Here is a 12,087-nt window from a genome sequence, read left to right as displayed (position 1 = left end):
GCAATGTGGGTTACTTATTAATCCTTTGATAGTTTTTATTTGAATACGTTGACAACTTGACTAGAGATCAAAAGCTCATTGTTGACTCAGTCTAAGAACCGTGGTAAACACTCCAACTCTAGCTATTACTAGTATAGGGAGAGTAATTTGCCAAGGGAATTTTGTAACCAGAGGGTTTGTCCGGCCGCGATGCATTTGCCATTTCGGAGGGAGAATGCTCACCTTAGCGTGGACCAATGAACTGTCAATCTCCTTGGGTGGAATGGCTGCCCTTGTAAACTTTTTTGGTCGAATTCTTTTGGTGAAGTACCGCCATGAAAAGCGGCCCTTGAATGTCAAGTCGAGGTTATCGTGATCAAATAAACGCACAGACAAAAAGACAATGCTGCCTGACCACTCAAAGAAAATCAACCAAACGAATCTTAAAAATTAACAGGAATTTGGCGCTAAGCCAGGGCTTCATTTTGGTCCGATAATTTGGCCCACAAATACAAAACAAGCTAGTTTCTTTGTCCTGACGACAATAACCGACTCAAGGCGTAAGTAGGCATGGTAAGAGATACCTGTATTCACCAGTTTGTTATTTAATAACAACCAGTTGCTACCCTCAAGGAGGTTAAAGAAAGACTCTTTCTTTAACCTCCTTGCTACCCTCAATAAAGGATTTAAATCCTTACTCAGTTCCAACCTGACTCGCTAATTGGTTGGTTTGTTAGTTAATTCTGGGTAATTCTCATGATACATAAATAACCAAGGAGCTTTTATTAGTCCGAGAAAACAATATACATATGTAAATAATATGCCTCAACAATACATGCACTTTAAGGCTGTATTTTCATTTTTTTTTCGAAAAATTTGGATATGTTTGTGACACTACTAAGACAATTTTTTTACCATGGTAGCTAACTGGGTACCTGGCTGTCGTTCATCTATCTGAAATGCCAACTAAAAATGTGTACAGAAAAGAAAAGGCAGAATTCTAGTTCCAGTCTGGTATAAATATAAATGTTAGCTCGCAATTTATACATACAAAAATAGCACCAATATAATTTATACATATAACATGTACAATTTGATACAAAAAAGAGCATGTTCTTTAGTGTAAGTAATATTCTCCTAGAATTCCTCAACTATTGCTTCCTCCTTGATGGACTGAAGAGGTTCATTTATGGCAGTGACGTCACCAAGATCATTCATGTCTTCCGCATCTGAAGCTGCAGAGAGACCCGCATCAGCACTGTCAACATCAGAGGTGACTGGCTCTGACTTTACGCTTACACCCCTGAGACAGTCCTTTACCGTTTGCCTCTCAATAGTGGGTTTGGTACCCTGAGAATTGACATTGTGATCTCTCATCTTAGAGTTCTTTTCAGTGGATGAGTTCTTTTTAAGGGTTGATGATAGAATACTGGCCACCAAGGCCAACTGTTTTTGCAGACCAGGCACATCAGTTGAATTGTTGTTCGATTTTGGCAGTTCATGGAGTCTGCTGGAAGCACTTGGCTTCTCCCCTCCTTCAGTCTTGATATGGCACAGCTGCTCTGGGGAGTTCAGCAGAGGGGAAGAAGTAGTATCGCGGGAGCTACTGCAGTCTGTTTGGGGGGAGGAGCAGGCTGATCTATCAGTGCCGTCACTTCCACGGATGACGAGATATCGCTTTTTCTTCATGCATGCATCAGCTGCCCTGGAAATCATCAGAAACTTTTTCTTCTGGGCATCATTAAGTGAAAATGCTCCTTTCAACAAAACTGCCTCCCTGTTGTTTTTCTCAACCTTCACCGAGGCTGTCATTGAAGAACTGTGTACACTTGCTTTTTCTGATGAGGAATTACCGACAGTGGGGATTTGTTCCTTCTCACTTGCCATCCTGCTACACCCATCACTCTTAGACAAACTTGACTTATCAGCCAAAACGTCTCCCTCCTTTGTTGACAATCCCAAAACAGCAGCATGTTGCCTGTCATCTTGTCTTGGGTCGTCCTCACTATTGCTCAAACTCTGGGTGTTGTCGTATGCAAGAAATGGCCCTGCCGTGTCCCTCAGAACTATGTGCCTCTTCCTTGTGTGTTGCTGTACCTCTTCTTCACCATACAGCCTTCGACTGCAGGTCATGCAGCTGGTCGCTTGCCCAAAGGGATAATCCCCGTCCAACGAAAGTATTCCGTGTTTAATCTTAACGTGGTGGGAGATATCGTTGATGTTGACCTTTCCGGCACAGAGAACGCAGAAAACATGGCTGCAGTTTCTCAGGACTCCGTTCATGCTCTGCTTGGGAACAGCCAGCACGTTTGCTTCACTGCACACGGACGTCTTTCCCTGATCAGCGTCAGTAGTTTTCCTCTGTAGCATGACAATCCTATGATGAGAGGAGTTCCCTTGGCTTGGAGTTGGTGCTTGATGATCTCCCTGCAGATGGGCCTTCAGATCTTTCTCTGTGAGGAAGACCTGCTTGCACCCAATGCAGAAGTATCTAATGTCATTGAGCTTACTCTCATCACTGTTAAGTATATCTTTCTCATCACTGTTCTGTGTATCTTCTGTCCTCCTTCCATCATTTTGCTGCAGGGAGGAATGGCCCTGATGCGGTTTAAGCAGCTGGGCATCATGAGGCAATTGGGACAACCGACCTGGTCCAGATGAATTCGGGGATGGGCTTGTCTCTGTTATCTGTTGTTGAATGGTGTTCCCTCCTATGTAGCTGTTTGCCATCGACGCCTGTAGTATGGTCTCCCCAGCCTGTAATGCCTCACTGTAGGACAACGCCACTGGTACAAGTCCCTGGGGAGGGCTGGTCGTCTCGACTCTCTGCCACAGTCCGTTCAGAAGTGGCACATTGCCGGGGGCAGGGACTTGTTCATTGGTCTTTTGAAGGGACGTACGTTCTTCCGCTAAAGCCCTCATATGGGTTGAAACAGCTGGTCTTGACACTGTTGCTGTTTGTGCCGGGTGGCTATCTGGAGGCCCTGAAGAGGAGCTACTCCCTGGTTGATGGTGCTGTGCGAGCTCAGGAGATTCGGCACTTCCAGACGACGGAGGCTGGTCATCTGTTTGTAACACCTTCTGTACTGTGGCGCTTGCCGACTCCTGTATGGGAAGTTGCTCAAGGTTGGCCACGACGACGGCTTCGACATGTGAGGCCGCCCCGGGCTCGTGGACAACCTGCGTCTCCATCACTTCCAGGGTGGCCGGGTTCGATGACTCTACCGAGGAATTCTGTAGGGAATTCAAGCAATAAAATCATGATTCTTCAACTCATTCAAGTTATTGACACATGATCAGATGATGTCATTTTGTTCTCTGAACAGAGAGCATTAGCACATGTGCAATAAAATTCCCAGAAGTACCAGTGGCAACACAATGCTTACAAATTTGTCTAATGGCCATTGGAACCTTACATCTCATACAGTATTCTCTACTTCTGTACTCATCATCATCATCGCGGACTGCTTGCCCGGACCAAGTCCACACTCTCCTTCCAGACGTGTGTACTAGTATAAAAAAAAAACTGCCCCTTACTGGGTAATACATAATTTTCTATTATCTGACTGATAAGAGAAAAAAGACCACTCACATTGTTTAGTGTTGCTTTTCCCTTGGAAGAGATGCGATGGATTTTCTTGTGATGCGCCAACAGTTCAACAGTGCTAAACCTGGCTGGGCATTCAGGACAGTTGTGTAACTTCTTGTCAGGTTTGGGGTGTTTCTCCTGGTTAGAGTTAGAGTTGCCGGCTGCCTCGTTTTCCTTGTGCACGCTAGCAACATGCCTCAATACATTATCCTTTCGCGCAAACCGAAGCGAACACACAGGACAGGCAAAGGGTCTCTCTCCACTGTGGGTTCGTTGGTGACGTTCAAGGCAACGTAATTCGCTGAAGGTGGCGTTACACTCTTCACATCTTTGCCTTTTGCCGTTACCTTTTGCACGCTTTTTTCCAGAATGGGTTTTCCTGTGTTTTCTCAAATCTTTAAACCTGTCAAACTCTTTTGAACATGCTGAACAAGCATAAGATTTCCCTCTGCCAGAGCTGGTTTTCTGCTGCTCAGTAGAATTTTCGTTACTCCCATCAGGGCTGCCTTTCTGGGCATTATGTGTTGTCCCTTGAGTTGTTGGGGTACCACTTGTGTTGCCTTCATCACTTTCTTTGAAATGCTTTCTTTCTACGTGCCTCTTCAGGTTGCTCTTATATTCAAAGTCGGCAGGGCACATTGGACACCTGAAAGGTCTCTCACCAGCGTGGGTTTTCCTGTGCTCCTTCAGGCTCTGGGCTGTGGGGAAGTTCTGGGAGCAAAGGGAGCATTCGTGTCGCCTGTCCCCGCTGTGCCACACCATGTGATACTCCAGCTGCTGGGAGCTCAAGAACTTACGGGAACACTTCTGACAAGTGTACGGACGGTCGGCTGAAGAGATCCTCTTGTCTGCATCATCATTCTGTACCGTACTTCTATTGGCAGCATTGCTTGGTTGTTTTGAGTAGGAAGGTTTCTCAGGGTGAATCTTTAGATGACTTTTCAGACATTCCAGAGTTAAGAACTCCAACGAACACGTATCACACTTAAATATCTTCTTGCCATTATGTAATGCCATGTGAATATTTAGCTGTTTAGTATGGAGGAACTTTGCAGTGCAGAGGGTGCAGCGAAACAGCCCTGGTCCCTCCCTGGTGTGGACAATCAGATGGGCCTTGCAATGTTCCAAGCGAATAAACCTGGCAGGACAATGCGGGCAACCGTAATGTCTCTTCTGGATCCCATTTCCATGGTGTGTGTCCATGTGCCTTCTCAAACTAGAGGGATTGGAGCAGACAGCTGGGCACTTCTGGCACTTGTGTTGCCTCTTTCCCTGATGGGTCTGCAGGTGAACCTTAAGGTTCAGGGCATTGGTGAATTCGGAAGGACACTGTGGACATTTGTAAGTCTGGCCATTGAAACAGTCCTGATCATTAGACACTGCCTTCTTTGATGGCTCGGAGCTGCTTTTCTGCTGAAGTTCCCAATGATGGACATTGATATGCACTGCCAGTCGCGTTTCCCCTCTAAAATTGGACTTGCAGTATCGGCACCTGAACCATTTGGTCTTCTTGGCACCAGACTTCACGCTCTTATCAGCAGATGTCTTTTCTGCAGATTTTGCCGAAGTCGACTTCTCAGCTATTCCAGATTCTTGATCACTTGCTGAGTGTGAGTGTGTCTTCTTGTGGTCTTCCAGGTCACTTTGCAGGGCAAACTTAGCTGGACACTTTGAGCAGGTGTAGAGATCACCTCGTAAGTGCACCTCTTTGTGTGCGTTCAGGTGTGCTTGTGTCGTAAATATTGCAGAGCACACGCTACAACGGAATGCCACCCTCTCATCTCTTTTCTTTGCAGCAATTTGAAGAACTTGCTCTGACTCTGAGACAGGCTGAGGCGAGACTTCTTGAACCAATTTGTGAATTTTGACGTGCTGCGCAAGTTGGCCAGTAATAGAGAACTTGGCACTGCAATAGGAGCAGCTGTATGGCTTCGGCTTAGTGGCATCATGTATTTCTTGGTGTCTATTCAGCTTATATTCACTAGAAAACTTGGCAGGACATTCTCCACAGTGATAGTCCCTCCCTTCATCACCAGCTGATTGTGGCCTGGAGGTGGCAGAAGATGATGCAGAAGCTTCCTGTTGGTGATCATCTGGTCTCTCACAACTGTGAGTTTTAACATGCCTCTCCAGGGTTGAAGCGAGGGCAAATTTGGCTGGGCAGTGTGGACAGGTGTAGGGCCTGTTTCCTATGGCCATGAGGCACTGCCTCGTGTGTTTCTTCATCGTCTTAACTGTCTTAAATCGTCTTAAACAATGTGGGCACTTGGAAGATGTCTCATTGGGTGTTGCTGTCACTGCACTGGGCTCACTGTGAAGCTTTTCATGGTTTGTGAGCTGATGCTTGGCATTAAACTTGGCACTGCAATGCTTGCAGTGGTAGCGTCTCTCGTCTTGTTCTACTTCTTTGTGTAACAACATGTGATTCCTCAGGTGGTCGGGACGATTGAACCTTGCTGGGCACTCCGGGCATACGTTTGACTTCTCCGTGTGAATCTTAAGATGTTCGCTTAGACCACGGGCATCCTTGAACCCAGCCGGACATTGCGAACAAAGGTGTTCCTTCAACCCCTCATTGCCTTCATCTTCCTGAGTGTGGAGCTTCATGTGATTTGTAAGATGCGAGGGTGTCAGAAAGCTGGCTGTGCAATGTTGGCACCTGTACGGTTTACGGACTGACCCTTCCCTGTGCACTTTCAAGTGGCTTTTCAAGTGATCAGCACGGATGTAATTAGCAGGACACTCTGGACAGACGAATGGCCTGGCCCTGTTGACACCTGAATGGTAGGCCCTCATGTGCATTCTTAAATGCGCAAGTCTGTCATATTTGACTGAGCAGTAAGGGCAACAGTAATGTCCATTTCTACTGTGGGCCTTTTGATGTCGCCTGAGGTGACCAACACGTTTGAAGCTGGCAGGGCACTTGTCACAGCTGTATATTTTTTCAATAGTGTGGCTTGCCCAGTGGACTTTCAGGTCATATGGATGAAGGAACTCTTCAGAACAAATCGAACAGCTGTACCTCACATTGCTTGCAGGTGGTTTCTGCTTCTTCTGCTTTTTCCTGGGTGCTTTTGGCCTGGCTTCAGCATCAGAGACAGAGGGCGAGTCATTGCTTGCAGGTGGTTGCTGTTTCTTCTGCTTTTTCCTGGGTGCTTCTTGGGTAGCCTCAGCATCTTGAAGAGGTGAGCCATCCTTTTCTGTCTCGTTGTGTACCTTCAGATGCCTGGAGAGGTGATAGGGCGAGGAAAACTTGGCAGAGCAGTGGGGGCAGTGGCGGGGCTTGTCTCCACCATAATGCACCTGCATGTGGCTCCACAAGTGACTAGCATTAGTGAACTTTGCTGGACACTCCTTACAGTCGTAGCTCTTTTTGGAAGGCGCAACCACTTGCTGAGGTGCCCGCTTCCTCTTCTTGCCTGTCTCTTCGACAACCAGCTTCGTCTTCTCTCCTGTCTCTTCGACAACCTGCTTGTCTTCATTGCTTCTCAATAAAGCTTCAGTTGGCTGCGTGCTGCCTGCCACATTCTGGTGGAGCTTTTCGTGGTATGTGAGATGACTTAAACAATTGTACTGGGCTGAACAGTGCTTGCACTTGTACGGCTTGTCCTGAGCCGAGTGGACCAGCACGTGACTGGCAAGGTGAGCATGGTTCTTGAACACGGCCGGACACTCCGGGCAGCTGTGCACCGCCTCCCCGTGCATCCTCCTGTGCAGCCAGAGGCTGTGCTGTTGTGCGAACTTGGCCGGACAGTCGCTGCAGCTGTACACCACCTTCTTCTCCCCCTGGTGGTACCGCTGGTGACTCACCAGGCTGTTGTAGTGGGCAAACTTTGCGCCGCACTGAGAGCAGATGTGAGTCTTGTCCTCCTGGCCGTGCACTTTCATGTGGCTCTTTTTCTCAACGTAGCTGACGAATTTTGCTGGGCATTCGGGGCAACTGAACGGTTTTGCACCCTTTTGGGGCTTCCTATTCTTTTTGAACTTACTCCGAGAAGTGACCTTGGCAGGGCGTTGGGTACCGCTACTACCTTGCTGTCTGCCATGTCTCTTCATGTGCTTTTCCAGGCCTTTTTTTGTGGAGAAACCGGCAGAACATTGGGAGCAGTGGTACTTAAGTTCGCCTGTGTGCACCGTCATGTGTCTATTCAGCTTTGAGTTACTGGGAAACGTAGCATTACACTGTAGGCAGGTGTGCTGTGGCTTCCCATCCACTGTCTTGCGTTGATCTCTCTGAAAATGGTCAGATTCACTGGTATTTTGATCCTGATCTGTTGGCTCAATGCTTGTCACATCCACAACCTCTTCAAGACCTTCACTTAAACGGTCAGATTCACTAATATTTTGATGCTCATCTGTCGGTTCGATGCTGGTCACATCCACAATCTCATCTTCGAGATCTTCACTACCAGCTCCATCTTGCTGAAGACTGCCATATTCAGTGGTATTTTGAGGCTCGTCTGTCGAATCAGTCAGGTCAATAATCTCTGAAAGACCATCACTACTGGCCACAGCTGTGTTTTGGGTTTTCTGGGAAACCTTAGCTGTGTATTTTGTCTTCTTAGCATGCTTTCTTTCATGCTCCTTCAGGTTTTTCTTCTTTGCAAACTTTGCAGAACACTGTGAGCAATGATACTGTTTTTCTTCGATGCGAGTGTTACTGTTACTCTTAGTACATTTATGTTGCTGAAGATGATCTCTGCTGACAAACCATGTGCTGCATTGTGTGCAGCCGTGCAGTGTCTTCTTGCCAACGCTTTTGCCACTGTCCTGTTCAGTTGCCACTGAAATGGAGACCTCTGCAGGTTCCTTCACATTGCTGCCTGATTCTTCATCGTTGTGGACATTCTCATGTTCCCAGAGATCTCTCGCAGTACTGAACTTTGCTGTACACTGCATGCAGGCATACGGCAACCTGTGAGATTGTTCATGTTCCTTCAGGCTGCCGGCGCTGTCAAACTTTGCTGAGCACTCCGAACATGGAAAGGCCTTCTTCGTGACATGGGTTTTCTCGTGCAGCTTGAGGCTCCACGCCAAGGTGAACTTTGCTGGACACTTAGCACAGGCGTAGCCACCGGTCCCCTCGTGGATTTTGCTGTGAAGCTTTAGCTGATTTTCGTACACAAACTTAGCCGGACAGTGCTTACAGCCAAACAGGTTTTGTCCAGCATGAACTCTGGTGTGAGACTTCAGCTTAGAGACACTGTTGAAGGTTTTGTCACATTCTGTACATTTCAGTGTTCCTCCATTTTCCCCATCTTCTTCCTCTGACTCTGAGTGGATCTCTTCCTCTCCCTCTTCCGCCATGTTGCTGTTGGCAAAGCCACAAATTTTGTCCTGTCAAAGATAATACCTAATGCTGTTACAATATTGATTACTCAGTTGAAAGTCAACAAGCAAAGCATATAACACAACACAACAATACAACAGTTTAAGAATTTCTCAAAGCTCTCTGTCTATCGTATAGCAGAAATGGAGAAAAAGGACTTGACTACCTTCTGGAGTTAGGGGAACTACAGATGTGCTGCGGTCTCTCTGCTTCCAACTGCAACTGTGTTGGCGTCTCTCTGCTTTCATTAAATTCTGCAGAAACAAGCAGAAGGGACTGGTAAGCAACAACAATACCTTGGTCAATCTTTTGATTAGGGCCTAAATGAGGGGAAAACATTCAGTCAAAATGCCTACGCATTACACTGTAGTATAGAACATAAAGTCAATTTATATGCAAATCGTGCCTTGTGGCTATCCAGCTATGAACTACAAAAATTAACATTGCCTACCTCTTAGTCTTACCAAGGAGGTTAAAGAAAGTTCTTTAACCTCCTTGGTCTTACAGAAAAGGGATGTGCAAGCCCTCTTTTGTGGATCTTTCAAAAGTTGCAATCAAGTTAAAGGCAGTCACATGATTATTTAACTGTCTTCAGTCTAAAGCGGGCCTTACACTGGGTTATAGACTAATAGTGCACAGGTGATGGTGAATCTTTGGACCAAACAGATCAGACACTCCTTGGGGAACTAACTTGGGGGCCCCAGGTGATATCCATCCCACCTCACCCAATGACAAAGGCAACCAGGGTGGAATTGTCCTGGGTAGCACAAATCTAGAATCCATGCATGATGCAAAAAATGAAGTAGTTCTGTTTGGCACGCTGAAAAGGATAAATTAGTCATCAATCAAGAACGCCTCCTCGTGAGGTGGATCTGAAACAATTTATAGGTATCCAGAATTGCAAATTGTCATCATGAACACAAAAGTGGCATGGATTCGTATGACATTCATAGTTGTTGGCGTCATGGGTAAAAATAGAGTTTTAAACCTGTCAGTCGGGTATATCAGCCTCGTTTTTAATCGCAAAATTCCTTTCTAATTATCGGGCTGCTTCCTGGTTGACTGGGGAACCCACAGTCCTGATATAAGGAGGATTTTTCAGGAGATCATGAGGAAACCTAAAGCATATATCGGGAGCAGAATATTCTCAGAGGCATTTCCAAGGTCATGAAGGAACGAGGAAGGAAGGTCAAACGAAAGCTGATAATCGGTCTTTTATACAAGGTCTGTTTGTTTTCCCTATGCAACGATTCCTATTGGATCTCTACTCACTACTCACTGGTACCCAGATCAACGGTTGTATCATCACTGCTATGGCTAACCTGGAATCAAGTCTCGTTGAGGGACGGTCTACCGTAGTTAGTGTAAGCTCTCTACGGCGCCAGTGCAGCTCTCAGCCGCCAGGGTAATTGTCCACACCCGGTAGGATTTTCACGCAGTGGGATAATTATATGGCAATTAAATCACACTGGGCAAAGTCCCACCGCGTGATCATCCTACTGGGTGTGAACGATTACCCCAGCGGCTGAGAGATGCACTGGCCCCAAAGAGAGCTTAGCCTCCAAGCAGACCCTAAGGTGCCTTCGAGATACAATGTAGTATCAAACTTATTCAAAGCTGGCCAAGGAGTATAGCCGACCAAAGGGAGTCAAACGGGCACCGGTGCCGGCTACACTACTTGGCCAGCTTTGATACTACATTGTATCTCGAAGGCACCGTAGGGTCTGCTTGGAGACTGTAGAGAGCCCACACTACTGTAAATGCAGAAATGTTCGCAGTGGATTAATTTTTCTATTATGGTATTTGACTGCACAGTCTATGGTGTTACCACGAAATTGAAACCACCGCGAAATGTCATTTTTCCCGCTACCGCGAAATTAAATCCCCCTGAATTTAAATGCATTTATAGTAACTACGGTAGGCCATGACATAAGGAGACTGGTACCCTGGGAGCCAGACAGGACCAGGTAGCTTGCGATATAGCTAGCGAGTTTCGTTCGGAGAGCCAAGGCAGCCAGCCCGCCGACCTCACATTAGCGCTCCGGGGGAGTTTAAGCCCGAAGGAGTTATCGTCACCTAATCGGGCTTAAACTCCCCGGGGCGCTAATAGGAGCTCGACGGGCACAACTGTCTTGGGCTACCGAATAAACTGTCCAAGCTGCCTGACCCCGGATGGCCCCCAGGGTAGGAGACTGGATTCTTGGTTATGCTATATCATGTATATGCCTGGTTCTTTATCCAAGGGCATGTTGGGGGTATAATCGTGGCCGTTCCTGACTGGGCCCAGCATCTGGCCATAATTTGCGGGCTACAGTGGCTACACCCTAGCTTGGGCCAAGTCAGAGCTGACACGGTATCGCGCCCCACGATCTGTTTTCATGATGATAAGCCATGGTGGCACAGCCCTGACGGCCCGGTTGGACAGCTTGCAAGCGGGGCCGCGGCCCTTTGGTTTACCGCATGATATTTTTAATTCTCTCACCACTTACTGATAGGCTACTCCTTGAAGTTATGCAATCAGTAAGACAGTATCAAACTTGAATGTAAAGCTGAGACGTGGTTGAGAACCTGAATCTCAGAGAGTAAATGGAATTAAGATCCGGTTCCACGTTTTCACAGACATAGGCGCAACCCAACACCCCCTGCAGCCGACCTCGCCACGAGGAGTCGCGGTATTTTTACAGAAATTCTAAGCAAAACAATGCTGCCCGTGTGTACTTACCAAGCCCGTTGGATTAGAAGCATACCCTGCTGCAGGTTACCAGCTTTGTAGCGCTTTCAGACGATGTAGAAACGTCTAAATTGAATGTTCCTCAACCAAAAATCACGACAAGGAAGTGACAAAAACCCGCGCGGGCGCTCGGCTCGCCCCGACAGGCTATGGTTCAACTATGACCTTTTGTTGGCAACATAACGCAATGAAACTGAAAGTAATCATTAAAAATGCAAATCATTCAGCTAAACTTGCAATTTTATCACATCATCTCATTTTCAATTGTACCTAATGCTGAAGTTGATATTACTATGATTATAGCATTCGCGAATTGGCGACTCTATTCCGTGAAAGGAAACATTTGGTTAGATGCTATCCCGATCAAAACACGAGACGGAACATCACCGGAAGCCGCAGTGGTGCGGAAATCGGAAAACATTTTCACAAGATCTGGGACCAAACAGTTAACTCGTCGTC

General features: G+C 46.8%; 1 protein-coding gene across 2 annotated transcripts; it reads right to left on the bottom strand.

Annotated features, from left to right (window-relative positions):
• Positions 1–804: 804 nt before the first annotated feature.
• LOC118413248 lies at positions 805–11,781 on the bottom strand. 2 transcript variants are annotated; one of them, XM_035816492.1, is made up of 4 exons: positions 11,620–11,781; positions 9,064–9,151; positions 3,572–8,879; positions 805–3,213 (listed from the first exon to the last, which is right to left on the bottom strand). In XM_035816492.1, exons 3-4 carry the CDS (start codon positions 8,873–8,875, stop codon positions 1,117–1,119), a joined length of 7,401 nt encoding a protein of 2,466 aa, XP_035672385.1. In that variant the 5' UTR covers positions 8,876–8,879; positions 9,064–9,151; positions 11,620–11,781; the 3' UTR covers positions 805–1,116. The 2 variants fall into 2 exon arrangements, with proteins under 2 accessions (XP_035672385.1, XP_035672384.1); XM_035816491.1 differs by having other exon boundaries at positions 806–3,213; positions 3,572–8,905.
• Between the last annotated feature and the right edge of the window lie 306 nt (positions 11,782–12,087).

Source organism: Branchiostoma floridae, chromosome 4 (assembly GCF_000003815.2).
Source record: "Branchiostoma floridae strain S238N-H82 chromosome 4, Bfl_VNyyK, whole genome shotgun sequence".
Classification (NCBI taxonomy): domain Eukaryota; kingdom Metazoa; phylum Chordata; class Leptocardii; order Amphioxiformes; family Branchiostomatidae; genus Branchiostoma; species Branchiostoma floridae.
This window is presented reverse-complemented; position numbering and strand designations above follow the sequence as displayed.

Coding starts and splice junctions, on each gene's coding strand:
- LOC118413248 (XM_035816492.1), bottom strand. CDS start 8,875: ATGGCGGAAGAGGGAGAGGAAGAGATCCACTCAGAGTCAGAGGAAGAA. Junction 3,214..3,571: donor GAAAAGCAACACTAAACAAT/GTGAGTGGTCTT, acceptor AATTCCCTACAG/AATTCCTCGGTAGAGTCATC.